General features: G+C 38.5%; 1 protein-coding gene across 7 annotated transcripts in view; it reads left to right on the plus strand.

Annotated features, from left to right (window-relative positions):
• Positions 1-22,751, plus strand: part of RPRD1A (regulation of nuclear pre-mRNA domain containing 1A) — a 69,182-nt gene extending 46,431 nt beyond the window's left edge. For 2 of the 7 annotated variants that reach the window (XR_015153733.1, XR_015153730.1), the window contains 3 exons: positions 19,290-19,487; positions 21,991-22,061; positions 22,616-22,751. Coding sequence is in view for 3 of the 7 variants with exons in the window: in XM_086372736.1 (XP_086228862.1) it covers positions 19,290-19,439 (150 nt within the window). In the remaining 4 variants the exon portion in view is untranslated. Of the gene's footprint in view, positions 1-16,126; positions 16,223-16,724; positions 16,920-19,289 lie in introns of those variants that run through there. The other 5 variants (XR_015153732.1, XM_086372736.1, XR_015153731.1 and 2 more) reach the window with 3 other exon arrangements.
• Positions 22,752-23,011: the final 260 nt, after the last annotated feature.

Consider the following 23,011-nt stretch of genomic DNA (forward strand, 5'->3'; position numbering starts at 1 on the left):
ATCGTTTTTCCTCATTTCTGTTGTTTTCCTTTAATAGTCCCGTGGGTTTTTGTTGCTGTTGCTGTTTCTGTTGTACTTGTTCTTGCTCACAGCATGGTTCTCTAATGAAGGGAGTGGAGAGTTTTGTCAGTGTTTTATTGATCTCTGTTGAAAAAAGAGATTTAATACTGGCTTTTAGTTGGCCAGTTCACAGATGCTACAACTCTGGACCAGGTGGATAGGGAATCGGCATCCGAGGAGATGTTAGCACCAAGAGTTCTGCGAGTTTGCCCAGTCAGCCCAGACCTGACTGGAGCGTTGCCTCTGTTTTCCCAGCACAGGAGCCATGCCACCCAGTACCCCTTTAGTCACGGTGGTCCTTGGACCCTCCCCGTGCTGCTGGGAGTCCCCACAGGCACAGGTTGCTTGTTAAAGTGACACATAGGAGAATCTACATTATAAATGTCTAACAACTGGAAAATAGTCCTGCCCATAGAGCTTGGTAAAATTTATAGGAATTTGGACTTATTTAATGTAAATGTTACATACTGCTTAATCTGCCACTGTCTGCTTTTTTAAGAAACTTTCGTATGTGTTCTTTGTAGGTTAACTTATATGTTTTATTGCTTGCAGTTAGTGCTTAAAGCATTTTCTCTCTCTACTTTTAGATTATTTTCCCTAATCTGTGGGTTTAGGAATTGTACAAATAAATAGATATTTGAAAGTACATGTTTGATGAAACTAATGAGCTCTGAGAAAAGATCACTTCAGTAAGCAAAGTAAATAATTATATGTCTTTTTTTTATCCTTTATGTTGAAGTTAATTCTCATAAATAAAATATTATTTTAGCATAAATAATTTAGAGCTTTCTTGAGTGATAGTGAGTGATAATTGCTCAGTCATGCCTGACTCTTTGCAACCCCATGGACTGTAGCCTGCCAGGATCCTCTGTTCATGGAATTCTCCAGGCAAGATTACTGGAGTGGGGTGCCATTTCCTTCTCCAGGGGATCTTCCCGACCCAGGGGTCCTGCATTGCAGGAGAGTCTTTACCATCTGAGCCACCAGGGAAGCCTACTATTAAGAGACATTTCTAAGTATAATGACAGGTCAACTTAAAAAGTATCAGCAGATACATGCTTGACTTTATCTTATAATCTATAAACGATACATTAGATTATGTAATGAATCCATGCACCTTTTCCAAAGGAATACCCAAGATGGAAGTAGCAATAAAGTTATAAGACGGTCATCAGTCAGATGAAATAATTTAGATGAAGCTTTTCTCTCTCGAAGAGATGGGGACTGGGCAAGTGGTCAGGAAGGAGATACAATGTGCTTTTAACTTTGTATGAAAAATAATGTTCAGTTCCACATTGCTGAACATAGTTCTGTTTTGGCCAAATAAATCCTCTACTTCAAGCTACTGTCCAAATGCATTATTAAAACTCCGCTTCTGGCCTTTGTTTTGGAATCTGTTACTTTTTGTTGCCGTCTCCTGATCTCTGTCCTCTGAAGCTTCTACTACTTTCCCACTGTCCCCTGACACCTCAGTTGCCCTCACGCTGTCCCCTGAAGCCTCAATTGCCTTCCCACTGTCCTCGAAAGTTGCATTATCCTTCCCATGGACCTTCTAGCTCTGGTTGCTCCGTGGCCACAGAAAGCTGCTAGCTGTGAATCATGCCACTTTTCCTGAACTTCTGTTACTGATGCAGTAGGGATATCAAAGCAAACACCCTGCTTTCCTTTGAGAAAGACCATTCCCTTCACTTTGGAGCTTTTTTGGCTGCATATAAACTTTCTTCTAGCCCTGAGGGGTTTTTTCCTTTCTTTTGGTGGTGTATATTTTTGACAGTGTAGCTCTGGCATTTTTTTGCTCATGCTAATTTTGGGACTATGTCAAACTTTTTTTTATTCAACATCAGCCATTCTTAATCTTGGAGTTGTTTGTCAGATTCTTATGTAATTAGTTTTTAAAATACATGTGTCTGTATTATCTTACTGAATCAGTGTTTCAGTCTGTAAGAGTTTTTCTTAAAAACACTTTACTTTTGTTGCTTCTTGTTTTGGCTTTTGTTTCTTATGCAAATTTCTTAAGGATATATTTTAAATTACAAATAAAAGTATATTTGTGTGTTTGAGAGATAAGGCTAGGCTAGAAACATATGCCTGTGATTAGACATTTTCCCCAGTTAATCAGCTTGGTCTTGGATCAGTGAACACATAGCCAGGCCCTTTAGCCCTGTGCAGAAGAGTAGGGACTCTGGAACCGGATTACCTGAGTTAAGAATCTGGCTTTACCACTCACTAGCTGAGTGGCATACGGCAAATCATTTGATCTTTCTCTACCTCAGTTTCCTTGTCTATAAAATAGAGATAATAATTATATCTGCTTTATATGATTATTATGGGATTTAAACAAGTTGGGATGCTTAAACTGCTCAGCATATAGTAAGTGCCCCAGAAGTTTCAGCCCCAAAACAAAGAGACTTGGAGGTTTTCTAGCTAGTTTATATCTATTTTATCATTTAACCAGTGAATTTGTGTTTTATTTATTGGGATACTGTAAGAAGAGTATAAGATGTCTGCAGTGTTTTTATATCTGTAATGTGAGCTCTCAAAAAGCAAGTGTTTATATTCCTAGTTATAGTCTTAGCATCTAAGTGATTGCAACTGGATTCCTAAGATCTTTTAAATAATATATTCCATCTTTTTTTGAGATTTGGACTTACCTGCCCCATACTTATTTCTCTGTTATAAATGAAGTTGGTCTGGAATGTAATTGATTCTGTTAGGAGACTTGGGCATAATTAAAGTGTGATATTCACATTATTTCCTTGCCTGATTTAGATTTTCACTCTTCTGTAGAGAAAATGAAAGCAGAGTAGATTTCTTTTTTTTAAGATGTTAGACTGAATGGCAGCTTTTCCCACCTCCTAGAACTTATAGAAAAGTTAATATATATTAATATATATTAAATTTAATGGAATTATAAAACCTAGCATAGTCTTTTTATGATATCATATAATAAAGATGAATATGTATATATATTACACAAATATAAAGGTAGATACAATGAAGGGGGGGATGAAATGAAATTTGAGGAAGAAGAATGAATTGAAGGCACACATGGAGTTGAGGTGAATGTAAAGAGATAAGGAGCTGCACTACCCAGTAGCCACTAGCCACAGTGATATTTAATTACAATTGAATAAAATTTAAGTTATCAGCATTAGCCATATTTCAGATGCTTAGTAGCCATGTGTGGCTCTTTGGTACTCTTGGATAGTGCAGATACAGAACATTTCTGTTGCCACAGAAAATCCTGTTTATAATGACTGATAAAGATTGCTTAAAAGATACAGAGATAAAATGGATAAGTTATATTTATTAAATATGATGTATATAATAGCTCCACTCTAATATAAGAGAAATGCTATGGGTGCCCTCCCTCAGATGGCAGTCTACTCAGAAGGTGGATCACTGATAGGAATTGAAGAAATAAACCACATCTTGGCATGTGCCCTCCTCAAGATGGGAGCATTTGCTTAAATAATCTAAGCTCCGAAGTGGAAGCAGGAGGTTGGAACAACGCACAGGGACTAAGGGTGCTGCAGTGGAAACAGGAAGGTCACTTCCCAAACTTCCTGGGCCGGGGAGCAGCGGTGAGGCATCTGTGTCTGTATCCGAGCTTGGAGCAGAGGAAAAGGGCAGTGTTTCCTCCAAGCTGGTGAGGCCCAGGAGTAATGGGAATCACCTGTTTCTGGAAAATCATTCACTGGGATAATTGATGTTGGATCTTGTCCACTTTAATGACAACCCAAGTAAGTTGTACATAACAGTCTAGTCACAAAGACAGTAACATCACTGGAACTACCATCCATTCCTTGAAGGGCAATACATAAGACAGCAGATTCAGAGGGAAGAATTTTCCCCTAGGAAATAGTTAACAGAAAAGTGCAACATTCAGTAGATGTAAACTACTGAAAATGCCTACACACGTGGAGATCCTGCCCCATCCCTAATTAGTATTCATCAGAAAATAGGTTGTCTTCACAGCCTCTAAGAGCTTATTCGTTTTTATTTAGATTCCCAAAAATCTTTGGCCTCTTGCATGAAATATCCCAATCCTGAATAAAGGAAACATTTTCCATACATTATATGGGTGAAAAATGATCAGTGTCTAACCTGAAACCTGATACTGCAGTTAAATGACATTGTAAGGAGACAATTTATAATTTTATTATAAAATAATAACAAATACTTAGCATTTACTCTTTGTGAGGGTGCAGTTCTAGGTACTGATCCTATCTTTATTTGTGACTATATGAGGTGGATACTGTTTTATGAATGAGAACACTGAAGCACTGAAGTATTAGTTAATATTATCTTCAAAGGAAATTTGAAAATATTAAAATAATTACATTAAAACAAATATATTAAAACTACTTAGCTCCTGATAACATTTCAGTGTACTTTCTTAATCTTATAAAAATCACAGATTAAAAATACCATTGTAAGCCTCATTACAAAAATGTTAAAAGAGTTACAGCCATACTCAATGTACAGATTTACATCCAACTTGGATATTTATCTTGATTAGCCTTCAGTGAGTATGAAGTTTGGATTAGAATAATGAACCAGAGAGTTACGGGTTTTAGAACTTTGGTGTGAACTTGGAGTAGTGTAATATGAATCTCTTTTTCCCCTCATTTTCAAAATGCAGATATCAAACCTAATGATTTATGAGATCTGTTTAAACTCTAAAATTCAGTGCTTTTGACTTTCCGCCCATTCTTCATCTTATAGTTGGAAACTTCTGAGTAAGTTTGTATGCACAGTTTAAAATTTTTCCTTGCCTTTTATTCCTAAAACGCTTTCCCATCATAAAAACAATAAATGTTTATTATAGAAAATTTGGAAAGTACTGAAAAAATTCCAGCTCAAGAGTTTATATCAACCTCTCTGAAAACAATGATTTTTAATATTTCACTCTACTGTTTTGTTTTAAATAGTTGCATATATTCAGTCTCATCTTCTAAAAAGTATTTGTGATAGTGACTTTTTTAAACAACATTATAGGTGGCTAGCATTTATTGTATCTTTTGTTTCCTTTATTTAAAAGACAGCTGAAGCCTTAGGAAAGAGGTCCATTTATCCATGTAGGATATATAAGTTGTGGATCTACTGGAAGACCTAGGTCTGTGTGACATCCTGGTTGGGGGAGATATTTACTATCAAAAATACTAGAAGTTAATCTGCAAGTCCTCACTGCCTCTCTAAGCTCAGTCCTTCAATGCACCATTGTAATTTATTGGGGGAGTGGTATTTTTGGTAACTATACCTTCTAATTGTCCACTCCTTTTTGAAGTAAGATTCATGTTAGAATTTGTCTTGGTAATTTTGATAGCATTGCACATACTGTTTTGTTGAAGTAAAATATGAACTCCTTAGGTAGTTAAATCAAAATTTTAAAGAGAGTCTTATGTCATTGATACTAATATCTCACAGAAAGAATTCTGTCTGGCATAGCTTCCTAAAGCAAAATTTCTTTGTAAAACATGTCAAATTTGGTCATGCTTAGATCAGGTTATGAAGAAAGGCACTACTTCAAAGCAAAGCCAATTTCATCCTTGGAAGCTTTCTAATACCAGTGATATTATTCCATCATAAAGTAGTATTCTTGGATGTTTTTTAGGATTAATACTTAGTGCATTTTAAAATTGAGATAATTTTACATACAATGAAATACGCCTATTAACTAGGCAGATCATTATCAGTAAATTTGATAAATTTTGATAACTTATTAGATGCTGAATATATTATGCTACAGTAATGTGTTCTGTATTGTAAATCCTAATGAGATTTTAGTTACTTTTTAACTTTTGGGACCATAGATAAATGTGTTCAGTTTTCTTTGATTAAATAAAAAGTGTGTGTGGGACATCCCTGGTTCCCATCTGGGGTTAAAACTGTGCTTTCACTACAGGGGGCTCTGTTCTGGGAACTAAGACCTCATGCTGTGTGTCAGAGCCAAAAAAAAAAAAAAGTTCATGAAACATCAGATTATAGAATATGAGAGCATTGTCATTTTTAAATTTTCTGAGTGGCCAGAAGTTTTGAAAAATGCACATTGCCCAGATTTGCTTACAACTTTAGTTGAATTAAAGCTGCCTCTAATACGCATCTGTGGCTCACAGTTTAATAACCATTGGTCCATAACCAGTGCAAATTGAATGGGGAATCTATGAATCTTGCATTGCTTTCATTATCACTTAAAAATTTCCACTGTCAGTTCCTGCATTTAGATTTCTCTAAGCTAACTGCATCAGTAGGACTTGGCATCATTTCTTGAGAAAACAGGGGTCATGTAGTTGTTAGTGTGGTGATAAAGCTGTAGTAACATAAACAGTGTTAAGCTACACTAAGTGTTCAGAATATGAAAAATAAGTTCATTGGGTGCTTGTTAAAGCATGTTTGTTAATGCATGCTTGTTAAACCATGCTTGTTAATGCAGCTGGATTCTGCATTAGCAAAGGGAATTACCACAGTGTATTCAGAGGCAGGGGTCAGGATGACAAAGGAAATAAAGATAAAGTACATTGGACAGTTGAACAAATGGAGATATCAGAGATCTTAAGGACAGGCATAATTTATGTGCTACTTGTCTTTAGATGCTTTGAAAGCTATTGGGAGAGAAGAATTTGGTTTATGTAAGAAGGCCGAATTAGGACCAGTGGATATCTTCCAAATGACAAAACCATTCTTCCAGTTAGACCTGGCCTAATGTGAAAGGACTATGAAAGTAATGTGTTTCAAAAAGCCTCAGCTATCTACATCTACAGCAGACCTTAAATATAGCCCCAATCCTGGCCAGACCAATGTAAAACCTCAAGATAAAGATCTGTTTACCTCAGTCTTTTATTGTCTGGTAATCATGTTCAGCTTTTGAAAAATTACGAAACATGCCAACAGTCAAGGAACAGCCTGAAGAGACAAAACAAGAAGTCAGAAGTAGATTCTTGTATGACACAAATTTTAGAATCACCAGCTCAGGAATGTAATTGATTAATATGTTAACAACTCTAATGAAGGGTAGACACCATGCAAGAACAGATGTAAGTAGAGGTGAAAATGCTTAAAAAATCAAAAACAAATTTTAAATGCTAGGAATAAACACTGACATGAGTGCTTCTGATGATCTCCTCAGTAGACTGGACACTGCTGAGGGAAAAATATATATGGGCCTGATAATCCATCAGTAGAGATTTTCCCAACTTAGATGCAAAAAGAAAATAGAACAACAGCAACAACCTTTTCTCCAAAAACCAAACCTAGAACATTCAAGAATTGTGGGCAGTTTGGAAAAGTGTAACATAACATTTGCTTGGGATATCAGGAGAACAAATGAAGCAGAAGAAATTCCAAAATTAATGACAGGACATCAAAATGACTGATCCAGGAAATGGAGAGGACAAATACTTGACAGGATATAAAAATGTGGTTTGTGCTTAGGCATGTTGGGCTTCCCAGGTGGTTCAGACACTAAAGAATCTACCTGTAATTTGAGAGACCCCAGTTTGATCCCTGGGTCAGGAAGATCCCCTGGAAAAGGAAATGGCTACCCACTCCAGTGTTCTGACCTGGAAAATTTCATGCACTGTATATAGTCCATGGGGTTGCAAAGAGTTGGACATGACTGAGCAACTAACACTTTCAGTTTTCATGTCATATTCAAATTGCAGAAAATGAAATGCAAAGAGAAAACCTTGGGAAGAGTTGAAAAAGAAAAATTCTTACCTGTAGGAAAAGAATTACAGCAGAACCACGCCAGGAAGAGTGGAATGAAAAGTGTTGGGAGAAATTCCATCCTAAAATTCTGTATCCTGGGAAACTGTTCTTTAAAAGTAAAAGAGAATGCAATGTTTGCTGTTGCTGAAGGTGGTCAAGAAGAGATTGAATGACAAGAACAAGAGAGATGTTAGCTCTAATGTTTGCCTGTGTTATGTATGTTAGTGTTTTTGAGGAGTGTTACAAACCGGAATCTCTTCTGAAGCTTCATTCTGGACATGAGCACGTTGGAGACGGGAGCAGGGATGTCACAAAGAAGCTATATGTGCTCTTGAACAGCCCAGAATCCCTGGTTTATGGCCTGCCTGTTAAAAGCCTTGTGTAGCAATATTCTGCACGACACCCAATTTCAGTTCAGTTCAGTCACTTAGTTGTATCTGACTCTTTGTGACCCCATGGACTACGGCATGCCAGGCTTCCCTGTCCATCACCGACTCCCAGACCTTACTCAAACTCAGGTCCATCGAATCGGTGCTGCCATCCAACCATCTCATCCTCTGTCATCCCCTTCTCCTCCCACCTTTAATCTTTCCCAGGATCAGGGTCTTTTCTAAGGAGTCAGTTCTTCACATCAGGTGGCCAAAGTACTGGAGTTTCAGCTTCAACATCAGTCCTTCCAATGAACACCCAGGACTGATCTCCTTTAGGATGGACTGGTTGGATCTCCTTGCAGTCCACGGGACTCTCAAGAGTCTTCTCCAACACCACAGTTCAAAAGCATCAATTCTTCGGCGCTCAGCTTTCTTTGTAATTCAATTCTCACATCCATACGTGACATACTGGAAAACCTGCTGGACACCCAATTTGGGAAATAACCAAATTAGCTGACCTCCATGACCCTGAGATAGTGTGATTCTTTAGTAACTGGATAACATTTTCTTAGGGATTAAGACTAAAAGGCACACAGGAGATGAAAATAGGCCAAAAGGTAAATGAAAATTTCAAGAAAACGTGATTAAGTCTTACTTCTTAGGGTAAATATAAGATGAGTAGAAAATGTGTTACATCTCACTTCCTTAAATTCCTTCTTTCCATTTGATTTTGAAGTTACAGAGAAGTGGCCTGTAGGCTCCTGGCTTATGCTCCCCTTCCAATGTCAAAAGTGATAATTGGCAATAGGTTCAACTTCTCTGAAATGCTGGTCATCATTGCTGACTGGACTGGCCCTTTACCTTTTCTTGTTTCTTTTCTCTTGTGTGTTGCTGCTATTACTATCATTGGCCCCCTTCCCCTCCCTCCCCCCCCTTTTTTAATCTTTAAGCCCATATGCTGTTACTCATGAGAAAATGACATCTCTCCACTACTGGAAATTCCAGAGATGTTTTAATGAAGGGATAGACTACCTACTATAAGTCACAATTTGTTTCCTTAATGTGTTGGGTTTTGAGTTTTAGGGACCTGTTAGTCCTGTGATTGTGGTGGTCCTATATTCGATGTAAGGTAGATTTCAGTTGGATAACACTTCTTCAGAATACCCATCCCAGTAACAATTCTAGATATGAGAGGTAAGATAGAATAATGGTTAAGTATGAAGACTCTGAAGCCAGATTGTCAGTTTGCAGCCTTTGTTGACTTTAGAGGAAGTTTCTTAACAAGAAGTTAATTGTGCTTTGGACTTCCCTGGTGGCTCAGTGGTAGAGAATCTGCCTGCCAAGCAGGAGATGCAGGTTTGATCCTTGCGTCAGGAAGATTCCCCTGGAGAAGGAGATACACTCCAGTATTCTTGCCTGGGAAATCCCATGGACAGAGGAGCCTAGCGGGCTACAGTCCATGAGGTCATAAAGAATTGGACATGACTGAGTGGCTAAACAGCAGCAGCAGCAGTTGTGCTTTAGTTTTATTATCTGTGAAACTGAGAGTCATTCAGTCCTGTCCAATTCTTTGCGACCCCATGGACTATACTGTCCATGGAATTCTCCAGGCCAAAATACTGGAGTGGGTAGCCATTCCCGTTTCCAGGGGATCTTCCCAACCCAGAGATTGAACCCAGGTCTCCGGCATTGCAGGCAGATTCCTTACCAGGTGAACCACCAGGGAAGCACTGTAATGCATGGATAATAATAGTCTCTTCCTATGAAGATTAAATGGGCTACTTAGAACAGTGTTTGACATTTAGTAAGCACATCAAAATTTTAATTAGGATCATAGTTGATGAATCTAGAAATGTATAAAGCTTATTTGTAACAGTATCTACCCTCATTATAATTTAGCATTACTGACTTTTTTAAAACCCAGCTGATAGCCAGGTAGGCATTGGGTTCCCTGCAGAAATCTTAGTCCCTGAGTAAATATTGAATCTTTTTTCTACTTGTTAATCCAGAAGGCTAATGAGCCTTTGTGCTAGTAGAATCATAACTTATTAACAGGTGGGAATTACCTTTTTCAAGGATATTTTAAGGTAAAATCTGCTTTTAGAATACTTAAGAAAATGATAGTGAGCCCTCAAAGGAGCTGAATGATGTAAGACAGTGTTAGATAACATTCATTTATGCTAAAGTATTTCCCACTAAAAGGTAGAACTTTTCTGCAGATGGTCAAGGAAAAATGGGCCCATCAGAGACAAATAGGATACTGTGAAAAGAAAATAGAAAGGATTTGATATTTTTAAAATATTTAAATTATTATAATTTTGAAAAACTTCAGGACTGTATACCAAACTAAATTTGGGTATTTGTTTTCTAGATGACAGGTTAGGGCAAACTACTGAGATCTTTACCTGCTTTATACTCTGTTCCCTGGAGACGACACAGACTTGACTAATTTTCCTGACACCATGAAATTTCTTGGCCTTGTTTTGAAAAAAAAAAAAATGGTATTAAAAAAATCTTGATTGATATTAAATACTTTGGTTAACTTTTCCTGTCTAACCTAGCAAAGAGTCCCAACACCAGGGAAAGCAAAATGAAGTAAATTATGGTGGATTCTCAAAAGTGAGAGTTGGAGCTTCCATTAATAAATAGTTATTTGAAGAAAGTTATATAAGAAAGACTTGATAACATCTAGAGAGAGGCAAAAGACATAATAAAATACATATCAAAGAACAAAGCCATTTAGAGTTCTACAGAAGAACAATAAAAGGAACCAGGATTGTGAGCATTATCATCAACCTAAGGGGTTCTTATAATATGTTCTGAAGATTATGTCTTGATACTGTTTGGAATGAAGATAACTAGCTCTACCTTTAACATTAATTCGTTGTAACCCAAGATTCTCAAGTATGTTACTATCAAATTTTGACTAAGGATACATACAGTCATAAAGGGAGAAATTAAATTGCTTAGGTGTTTGCATAGGTACCCCTAAGAATACTATAGAAATAAGATGTCGTGTGGAAATATTACTGACTCCATCCTTAAGAAGTAACTGTGTGGGGAAAGTCTTTAATAACCCCAGCATGCTAGGATGTCCATGTTTTCTTGACTAAAATAATATCCTAGTATGTATGTCTTTTAAAACTGGTTGTTATCTGGCCCAGTCGTATTTTATACTTGAAGGGGATGCTGAAGATTGATTCCACAGATGAAAGAATGATTTGTCAAAACCTTGTGTTCAGAGTATTCTGGAACCTGGATTATACTCAGACTCGATTCCTAGAGAAGCTACACAGCTTGCTCACTAGAATCAGGACTGGGCTTCCTAACTTGATGTTTTCCTTTTCTGCTTCAGCAGTTGTCCCTCAGGAAGTAGGTAGGAAGGAAGAGCTGGAGCATGGTAGGCATGATGCTTGAAATTGTTGACCACAGCCTTTACTGGCCACTAACAATCCTCACCTGCATACAATTGAAATTCTCTGTTTTTTTTTTTAAGTCATAGTCATGTATGAAAGAAGAGAGCAGACTTCTTAGTGGCATCTGCAAGAAAAAGTTAGCCCTTATATATACATTTAAATTCAGAAATAGTGAAGACATTTATTTTAAGAACTAGAATGTTAGAACAACTGTCAGCCCTAAAGTGACTAAGAACTCCACATTTCAGGACATTTATTCTCTTGGCTGTTTTTGGTGCACGATAGTTCTGATGCCATCTCAGAATGATAACCACAGTCATATGGCACTTCATAGTTTGAAAACTTCCAAAATTAACTTATTTAGGCCTCACAGCTTTCACTTCACTCACGACTTCACTTTCACTTTTCACCTTCATGCACTGGAGAAGGAAATGGCAACCCACTCCAGTGTTCTTGCCTGGAGAATCCCAGGGACGAGGGAGCCTGGTGGGCTGCCGTCTATGGGGTCGCACAGAGTCGGACACGACTGAGGCGACTTAGCAGTAGCAGCAGGCCTCACAGCCCGATAAAATAGATACCCATATTGTATAAAGGAAGCAAGTGAGGCTTAGATAATCTTAGGGCATGTTGCCTAAGATTATAGGTAATAAATGGAGGGAGCAGTTCAGTCACTCAGTTGTGTCTGACCCAGCAACCCCCTGGACTGCAGCATGCCAGGCTTCCCTGTCCATCACCAGCTCCCGGAGCTTGCTCAAATTCACATCCACCGGTGATGCCATCCAATCATCTTGTGCTCTGTCATCCCATTCTCCTGCCTTCAGATTTTCCCAGCATCAGGGTCTTTTCCACTGAGTTGTTTTTTACGTCAGGTGGCCAGAGTATTGGAGATTCAGCATCAGTCTTTTCAATGAGTATTCAGAACTAATTTCCTTTACGATCGGCTGGTTGGATTTCCTTGTGGTCCAAGGGACTCTCAAGTGTCTTCTCCAACATCACAGTTCAAAAGCATAAATTCTTTGGCACTGAACTTTTTTATGGTCCAACTCTCATTCATACATGACTGCTGGAAAGACCATATCTTTGACCAAACAGACCTTTGTCGGCAAAGTAACGTCTCTGCTTTGTAACGTCTCTGCTTTGTAACGTCTCTGCTGTGTAGGTTGGTCATAGCTTTTCTTTCAAGGAGCAAGTGTCTTTTAATTTCATGGCTGCAGTCACCATCCTCAGTGATTTTGGAGCCCAAGAAAATAAACTATTTCCATTGTTTCCCCATTTTTTTGCCATGAAGTGATGGGACCAGATGCCGTGATCTTAGTTTTTTGAATGTTGAGTTTTCAGCCAGCTTTTTCACTCTCCTCTTTCACTTCATCAAGAGGCTCTTCAGTGCCTCTTTGCTTTCTGCAATAAGGCTGGTATCATCTGCATTTCTGAGGTTATTGATATTTTCCCCAGCAGTTGTGATTCCAGCTTGTGCTTCATCCACTGTGGCATTTCGCATGTTGTACTCTGCATATAAGTTAAATAAGCAAGGTGACAATATACAGCCTTGATGTACTCCTTTCCCAGTTTGGAACCAGTGCATCGTTCCATGTCCGATTCTAACTGTTGCTTCTTGACCTGCAAACTGGTTTCTCAGGAGGCAGGTGAGGTGGTCAGGTATTCCCATGTCTAAGAATTTTCCACAGTTTGTTGTGATCCACACAAAGGCTTAAGCATGGTCAGTGAAACAGAAGTAGATGTTTTTCTGGAATTCTCTTGCTTTTTCTATGATCCAACGGATGTTGGCAATTCTATCTCTGGTTCCTCTGCCTTTTCTATATCCAGCGTGAACATCTAGAAGTTCTTGGTTCATGTACTGTTGACGCCTGGCTTGGAGAATTTTGAGCATTACTTTGCTAGTGTGTGAGATGAGTGCAGTTGTGCAGTAGTTTGAACCTTCTTTGGCATTGCCTTTCTTTGGGATTGGAATGAAAACTGACCTTTCCCAGTCCTGTGGCCACTGCTGAGTTTTCCAAATTTACTGGCATATTGAGTGCAGCATTTTCACAGCAGTACTTGTATCCAGATCTTTTGACTTAATTTCCAGGAGAATCCACTGGGGACCTACCTGTTCATACCCTGTGCTCTGCTGGACACTATAAGGAATACAGATAGACACAAAGTGTGTGTTCCCCAGTTATGGATATAAAAACCGGAGAACAGAATAGTAGTATTTAAGTTCAGAACTAACTTGAATGGTAGCAGGTGTGAAACCACAATAGGAAAAGCTTCTGTGGCAAAGATTTATCTTAAAATAGGTCGTGTGAAATGAGAAAATTTGAACACAATGTAAGATACTCAATATTAGCTGTAAAGAAAAGCATTTCTAGTGGTTCAGATTTCAGCCTAGCTCTACCCCACTTTCACTGCACACAAGATAGATTGCACCTCCTGACTGATACTGAAATATACATGAGTGTTGCTGTTTGAGTGTGGTGTTGGTGGAGATCTGGCAAGTAAATTAAGAATAAAAACATAGGCCTTGTTGAATGAGTGGGGAATAACAAGGGAGAAGTAAAATAACTCATGTAAACAGTTGGCAAGAAATGAGGTAAAACATTGGTTCACGAAATGGCAGCTGATTTTTTAGCAGAAACTGCAGGCCAGAAGGGAGTGAAATGGAAAAGCCTACAACCAAGAATACTTTACCCACAAGACTCTCCTTCAGATTTGATGGATAATCAAAAGCTTTTATAGAGAAGTAACAGAAGAATTCAGCACCACCAAACCAGCTTTACAAAAAACGTATAAGGAACTTCTGTAGCTGAAAAAGAAAAGGCCACAACTAGAAACAAGCTAAGAGATGAAAAAGCTCACAGGTAAAAGAAAACATTAAGGAAATCACCCACACACAAAGCTAGAAAGATTAAAAGACAAAAGTAGTAAAATCACACCTGTGTCCACAGTAAGCAGTTAAAGGATACACAGAGCAGTTAGATGTAAAACATGTTATCAAAATGTAACCGAGAGAGAAGGAGAGTATAAATGGCAGGGTATTTAAAATGTGTTTGAAATTGAAAGATGAGTGACTTACAACACATGTGTTTATATAGACTACTATACCAAAACCTCCAGGTAATCGCAAGCCCCAAAATGTATAATAGATATAAACAAGAAGTAATCCAAAAAAGTACTGAAGATAGTCAACAAATCACAGAAGAGAACAAAAGGAAAAAGAGACCAAAGGGGGAAAGGCTGGAAGGGACAGACTGGAATTTGAGATGAACAGATAAAGACTACTGTATCTAAAGTAGACGACAAGGACGCACTGGATAGCAGAGGGAACTATATTCAATATCTTAACCTGTAATGGGAAGGGATCTGAAAAAGAACATAATATAAATATTCTTTTATGTATGTTCTATATAACGTAATCATTTTTGTTGTACACCAGAGGGTTTACAACAGCTATAAATCAACTATACTTCAATTAAAAAATAAAAATTTTAAAAAGACAACATAAAATACAACACTGTACTTTTGCAGTGAAGGGAGTATATATCAGTTCAGTATTTATTACTAAGGGAAAGGGCCTGATTTTTTAATGCTTTGGCTTTTCAGCATTTTTTTCTTTTTTTTTTTTAACTTTAGAATTCAGATCCTCTTTGTTGCTGGAACAGAGCTAAATTCTTTTAGGAAAAAGAAGTTCTTTAGGTTAAAATACAAAATATTTTGAAAGCCATTTTTGCAAAATGCAGGTTTAGTTAGAAAATAATGAGAAAACTAAAAGGGACTTACCTGTAGTGGCCTTTTTTATATACTAAGGATAAAAAGATGTTTCTTTGCCCCCAACTTCAGCTTCATTGAGATGAAACTGTCACATAAAACTGTGTATATTTACAGAGTATGGTGGGATGATTTGACGTAAGTATTCTTTGTGAAATGATTACTAACAATCAGGTTAATATATTCCTCACTACACATCATTACTTTTTCTCTCCTTTTTGGTGATGAGAATATAGGTCTGCTCTCGGCAGATATCAGGTGTACTCAGTATTATTGACTATAATCAGCATCTCTGCATTAGATCTCCAGAGCATATTCATTTTATAACTGAAGGCTTCTACCCATTGACCAGCATCTTCCCATCTCCCCGCGCCTAGCACCCCAGCCCCTGGTCAGCATCACTCTTACTCTGTTTCTGTGAGTTCATTTTTTTTTTTCTTAAGGGTCCCCATGTAAGTGAGATTATATAGTATTTGTCTGGCTAATTGTTTTACTCAATGGTAAAGAATCCACCTGCGATGCCGAAGACTTGGGTTCAATCCCTGCATTGGGAAGATCCCCTGGAGAAGGAAACGACAACCCACTCCAGTATTCTTGCCTGGAGAATCCCATGGACCGAGGAGTCTGGCAGACTATACAGTTCATGGGGTCACAAGTGTCGAACACAACTTAATGACCATAAACAACAGCAGTGTCCTCTAGGTTTGTTCAGGTTGTTGCAAATGACAGAATTTCCTTCATTCTTGTGGCTGAGTGCTCCATTGTACATATGCACCACATCTTTATCCATTCATCTGTTGGCAGAGACTTAGGTTGTTTCCATGTCTTGGCTATTGTGAACAGTGCTGCGATGAAGATGGGAGTGCACGAATCTCTTCCAGATACCGATTTTGTTTTGAGGTCAGTTAGATGTTTGTTCTGACCCAGGAGGGCGCTGTTTTATTGCCTGTTTCTTTCCTCCTGTAAAGTCTTTGAGTCGGGACTGTGGAACTGTGGGTGGAGACAATGGCAGTCTTTTCTCTAAATGCTACCCCTGCTATAGGACCTGAGCTCTAGGTGAAGGGGAAGGGTGCTCTCAGCTGTTTGTGAGGACTACCACCTCCTGAACGGCGCGGGGATGGGAGGTTGGGGTGGGTAGGGGCGGTGGGCAGGGGTTATTGGTGCCCCAGTATTCTCAGCCTCCATGTCTGAGGTAGAGCCTCAGTTTCAGAACAACACACACCTCTTACTATAAGCATCGTTGACATAGGAAACCAGCCTGTGGAATCCAGTGAGGCAATTTAAGACCTTTAGAACTGTGCCCTGGATCATAGAGTTGGGTAGTTAATCAGATTTCGTCGGTTTTTTCTTCAAGCTAACATCAGATGGTTAACCACAACTTCTTAAATCTTTTGTCTTTCAGATGAAAGTCTGATTCTGACAGTAGAAGAAAATTTTTGGTTACTACTTTTGTTCCTAATTGAGGAAAGCCTGATTTTTACTGTTTGTGAAGGATAATCAGTCTTCTCACAGGATTACTGAGAGGATGAAATGAGTTCTTTTTTTAATGTCTGGTGTATCAGTGGACATCCAATAAAGGGCAGCTTTTGTTTATGTTTACCAGTTTTTTGTATGCAGTGTCACCAGTTGGTAGAGGGCTTTTAATTGCCATGAAAGTAAAAGTGAAGTCGCCCAGTTGTGTCTGACTCTTTACGACCCCATAGACTGTAGCCTACCAGGCTCCTCCATCCATGGGATTTTCCAGGCAAGAGTACTGGAGTGGGTTGCCTGAATCAAAGGATTAAGATAAATCTTAATAACTGAAGAACAGCCTGTGTGATTGCTAGAAACTTGAAATTAGGATGGGCAGTAATGATCACTAAAGGCACATGAGACTTCTCAGGACATCTAGCCTCAAGAGGAGCAGAGTAATTACTTCTGTGCATGTTTGAACAGCATCTGAATCTATCATGCTAGCCTTGGAGTACTTTAGGTGTTATTTATTAAAGAGTGATTTAGTACAAACGGACAGATGGGGGCTTCCCCAGTAGCTCAGTGGTAAAGAATCTTCCTGCTATGCAGGAGACGTAGGAGCCGTGGGTCCTATCCCTGGGTGAGGAAGATCTGGAGGAGGGCATGGCAACCCAGTCCAGTATTCTTGCTGGGAAATCCCATGGACAGAAGCCTGCCATGGGGTCGCAAAGAGTCAGAGACAACTGAGGCCACTGAGCATGCACACAGATGGGACAGGTGGAGGTATGTGTTTGCCCCTGCCCCCACCAGAGTATTCTGAGGACGTGTGCGAAGTGCGGAGATGTGTATGGACTGAAAAGTGTGTATCTAGAATGAGCACCTTGCTGCTTTTCTGTGTGCCATTCAGAGCTGCTGTACTGAAACCTACTTGCTGTGCCAGTGTCACTGGCAAAGGGGAAAAGGGAACAGGAAAGTCTTAACCTTGAGGTTTTAGATATTAAATTCCCTTACTCAACCTTGACCTTCATGATGGATTAAAAGTGCAAGGACAGGCAGACACGGCAAGAATCGACACCTCTCTTTTGTGTCCAAAGCTGTCCTACAACATGCCCAGCTTTCAACCTCGTTGGCTTTGTCTGCCAGGGTGCTCACTTCCCCAGTGTACTTCAGAAACCCTGTTTCCCCCATTGCCTTAGAGTGGTTGGGATATAGTAATTCTGACAGTTTCCTTTCCCCAGGCATATTAATGGTGGTTCTTTAAAAGAGGGGACTTAGTAATTCAGAGAAGTTTCCCTGATTTCATTTTTAGACAAAACCTGTAGAGAAGTGGCTCGTGTATTAGCATCCTTTGGGGGAGCTTTTACAAAATTCAGGAGCCCTGGACCTGCTTCCAGAGGTTCTCATTTAATTGATGGTTGATGAGGCTGGTGTTCTTTTGAGAATTCTGTTTCTCCAAAAATTTCCTAGGAGATTTAGTCAGAATTGAGAAACAAAAAGGGGCTCCTTGTGGATAGGCCTTCTATCCCAGATGAAAGCTTCTCACTCACCTGCTCTGTCTTGGTGAGCTAACCCTTGGTCAGAGGGAGGAAAAGTTTCTAGTCTTTATAGAGGAAATAATAGTCAACTTTTTGATTTCCCCTCTTCACACTCTGCCTGTACTAGGTGATGGAAAAAGAAGGTTCCTCTGTCCTGGTTGAAGTCTGAAAGCTTCAGTTATTAATAAAAGATATTTCCACTACAGAGAATGGCCTGTTCCCCCTAAGCCAAACATAATCTTTATTGGTTTCTAGTCTGACACCTTAGGCTGCTGTTTGCAGGGTTTCCTAAGTTTTTTTCCTTTTGTGCCATTGAGATCCTTTGGTGAGCCTATGAAGCCTTGGACCCCTTCTCAAGTTAAATACTTTAAATGTAGAAAATAAGATGCATAACATTACAATAGAAAAAAGTTATATTGAAATAGTTATTGAAGTAATAAAACTTGAACAGTAATACATGCTTCTTTACTGATAAATTAAGTAACACTAGCAGTCGGTCTAATTATTTCAAAGTAGTGATAAATGTGAAAAACTATGATGTAATAATGAAGCATCTGGTTTCTATTCGAGATAAACTCAAAGATACTGATAATACTCCTGTGGTTTTTTGCCAACATTTATAGTCAAAAACACTGCTAAATTTTATTTTAAGCTTGTGGAAATAAATATATACTTTTTCTTATCCTTGCCCTGGTATACCTGAGAATCCTATATGCTTCAGTTAAATATTGATACATTAATATGTTAGTCTTCTTTTTACAGGTGTGAAGCAGCAACTTAAGACTGTAGTTTTTCCTAAGAATGAGTTTCCCTACTTGAGTATTTCCCAAATCCCTCTTTTGGTCCTAAGGCTTACATAATCTTGTTTTTCAGCATAAACTGAGTGCTTTATCAGATTTTCTGCAGAGCATTAGCTGGATAAGCTAGATAGCTCCTTTCTGAACTCCCACAGTGCTAATGAGAGTGGTTTGATGTTACAGGAATACAAGCGCAAGTTAGCCAGAGTTTCCCTGGTACGCAAAGAACTCAGGTCCCGGATCCAGAGCCTGCCGGACTTATCTCGATTGCCCAATGTCACTGGCAGCCACATGCACCTGCCCTTTGCGGGGGACATCTACAGTGAAGATTGATGACCAGTCTCTTTCCAGGGCCCAGGACTTTGCAAGAGATGGAGACAGGTTAGGTGGATAGTGCTGTAGTGTTATTTTTGTATATTGTTGAGAGAGTGACATTAACAAAAAGAAATGACAGGTAATTTATAAAATTGTTTAAAATGTTGGTTTGTTTACTATTTTATTGGTAAGTTAACATGACTTAGTTTAAACAAAGTGAATCTATGTGTATTAAGCTCACAAGTAGTGATTATTTTCAAAAGATCTTTTTGTAAATTTTTTTGATCCAGGGCCTTGTGAGAAATTTCCATGTTTCTATTTCTTCATGTATTTTCAAATGTTTTTCTTTATTTTCTTCAGTATCTAATCAGTGTATAGTATGTGATTCCTAAAGGGTAAGAACTAATCAGGTTGGTTGAGACTTTATTATGGTATAGTTAGGACTTGATTGTAGAAGGGACTAGGTGTTTCAACTTGATTTTCACCCTTCTCCTCAACCAAAACATCAGTTCTGTGCCTCTCAACACTTTAGATTCCTTATTCCCCAGAGGTCGGTCATTTAATACTAAAAATGGATGTTGTTTTGAGGGTCAGATCAGAACCTAGAGAACTTTTCCACAACAGGTGTTTCATCCCAACAGCCACAGTGTAGGATAAAAGGAGTGTTATATAGGGACCCCTTGATTAAAAGCTGTTTAGAGTTATTTAGGTAGATAGCTATGAAAATGCTTTTGGAAATGTTTAAAAAAAAATTGACATTGTACCAAGAGAACAACTCTGATTCTGGAATCTCTGTTTGTCAAATCAAGCTCCTTTTAACATAATTGATCCCTTTAACATAAAAAGCCATCTGTGGGATTAAAAGAAGAGTAAAATAATGGTACCTTAATATTCTCTTAGCCATTTAACTTTTAAAAACAGTAGTATTTTTAGCTCTAATATCTCATGAACTCAATATTCATTAATGTTCAGTAAAGTTGCCTGGAACATTTTTAATGTTTCCTTAAGGTTTTTGAATTACGTATAAATGGGAATTAAGCAGTCCTACACTACAGGGTAGATATGGTAAATATTATATTTGTATATTTAGAATTACCAAAACAAATGTACTTTTACCTTTTATTTCTAACCCTGTGTTAGAGCAATTGCATGCTCTCCTGCTTTCTCTTTAAATCACACTGTTAAGCTGTGGATTTTGTACTCAGTGATTACTTAGGATAAACATTTTTTTTCATTCATTACATATTAGACATTTTTCTTTTTGTTGTAAGAAGATTCATCTTAGTCAATAAAACAGCTTTTTAAATCCCACAGGTCAGTTATGTCTCACTAATCTGAATGGCTTCACTCTTTCTCAGTATTAGAAATTATAGTCAAAGTGAATTTACTATATGTGAAGGAGAAAGCCAGTATTTCATTTTAGCAGCCAGTAGTTTTCAGAACGGTGCTTTGAACGGTTTGGCCTCTCCAAAACAGACACACGTAGTTCCCACCCATACATGGCTTATATTCCAAAGGTTTTTAGTCAACTTTTGGGACTCGGGGCACATTTTTCCACAGGAACAGTAGTAATTAGGTTCCCTGTGAACACTCCCACAGAGAGCTCACCCAGGAACCTAATCCACTTAACCATGAATGTACTGAACTTGTAATGTGGTTGACAAATTACGAGTAGTAGACCCTGACCAGCATTTGTAACATCACTCTGCACTAAGGAAATGGTGTGTAGCAGCCAGACTTAGACATTGGGGTGCCTCTCTGTCTTGTGTGCCTCTGTCCCTAGGTGTAGGCTGCATAAGGAGAAGACTCAGCATGGGGTGGAGGGTGTGGCAAATGCACGATTATCGAAACCTGGTTATACCTGTTACAGAAGCATGCCACTTTGTTAAAGTGAAAACAAAACTTGTATATTGACTTATTTTTTAGCATCTTGACCTTATTTATGAGCTACTAAAGTGGTGACTTATTCAAAATACATTTTTGTTTTCCATTTAATACTAATTTATAAACTATGTACTCCTGGGAAGATTTGAAACCTACTAGAAGTTTGTTGAAATATTTTCACCATTTAAGAAAGACTTCTGATTTAGATACTGATTTTAATGCCAGTATCTGCTCTAAATATTTATTATAAAAATGCATTATTTTTTTTAAAGAGCTTGATGCAATTTGTGGTAAGTGATTGTACTCAACCTGAATCCTACCCCCGGTTTTCCCCTTTGACCAAGTCTTCACAAGCTTTCAGTTGTTGGTTAATTCACTGACCATGAACACAAATGATACGGTCTGCTTTAGAAGTCTTGATAGTTAATGTGGTAAGCCTTAGCAGTAAATAGCCTTCCTTTCTAAAAGGGGGACTAAAATTTCTCAAGAAACTTTAGCTGGGTTAGCTGGGGGTACTCTAATACCAAATTCTGAATCATGAACATTTTCTTCACTGTGTACGTGAGGCAAATCATGCATTTTGAGTGCAGCTTGGCCTGGCCCCTCAAGAGAAAAGCATGTCACCATACTTGCAGTAGGCATATTTGGTTTGAATGGATACCATCACTCTTTTCTCCACAAACAGTGCAGAGAGCTGTCTGGAGTGGCAATTTGAACAGATTCCCTGGTGTTCCCTCTGCTCCTTCTATCAATACAGTAAGTAAAAGAACCACATGGGGGAGCCTGGGAATCTGGGAAAATCAGCTGTGCTCAATAGCCAACCTCCCCTTCTAGGAAAACCAGTCCAGGTGCAGCTATTTTGGTACCTCATCTCACATGCACTCTGAATCAGGGTTTTTCTATAAGAACTCTTTCAGGATCAGCAAAAGCTGAGATGACCTGGTCATCTTGATTTGCAAAATTAAAACCAGGTTGTTGGTTGTCATTGTAGATGAGCAACTCATCTATTATTATTGAACTGTTCTGAGAAATCTTCAGAAAGAAAGCTCTCAAAAGTACAAATTAATTAGGAAAGTTAGACTGTCCTTTCTGAATTTTCCATTCAAAAAATTTATATGAAATAACTTAAAGCTACTAAACTGCTTTGTATTCTATTAAGAAGTAGCTTCTAAGCGGCAGTCTTAATAGTTGTTGCACTATATCACAGCTTTTTAAAGTGTAAACTCAGTTCTTCTCTGTATAGAAAGGGAGCATTGTGTTACTTACTGAATTTATTTATACAGAGCGTTTGTTGCTATCTGTAATTCCAGCCATCCACACGAGTCTGTTCTGAGGTGGCAGTAGCACATGGGAAGATGAAGTCTCCCTGTTTCTTTACCCCCTTTTCTTTGCTTGTATCTGATGACAATATAAGATGTTCTTAATAAAGTTTTACGTTCTTTTTGAGATGTGCAGATCATTTTTGTGTATTTGCTCAGGTGGATATGGGGTGAGGAGGGGAGATGAGGATGGACCGGGAGGGAAGGAAAGTGCTGGAAGTATTCAGCAGTGGTATGGTGGAGAAGACTCTTGAGAGTCCCTTGGACTGCAGGGAGATCCAACCAGTCCATTCTGAAGGAGATCAGCCCTGGGATTTCTTTGGAAGGAATGATGCTAAAGCTGAAACTCCAGTACTTTGGCCACCTCATGCGAAGAGTTGACTCATT

This window comes from Bos grunniens, chromosome 24 (genome assembly GCF_055505025.1).
Source record: "Bos grunniens cultivar Pamir isolate PY7600 chromosome 24, Bosgru_T2T1.0, whole genome shotgun sequence".
Taxonomy (NCBI): Eukaryota; Metazoa; Chordata; class Mammalia; order Artiodactyla; family Bovidae; genus Bos; species Bos grunniens.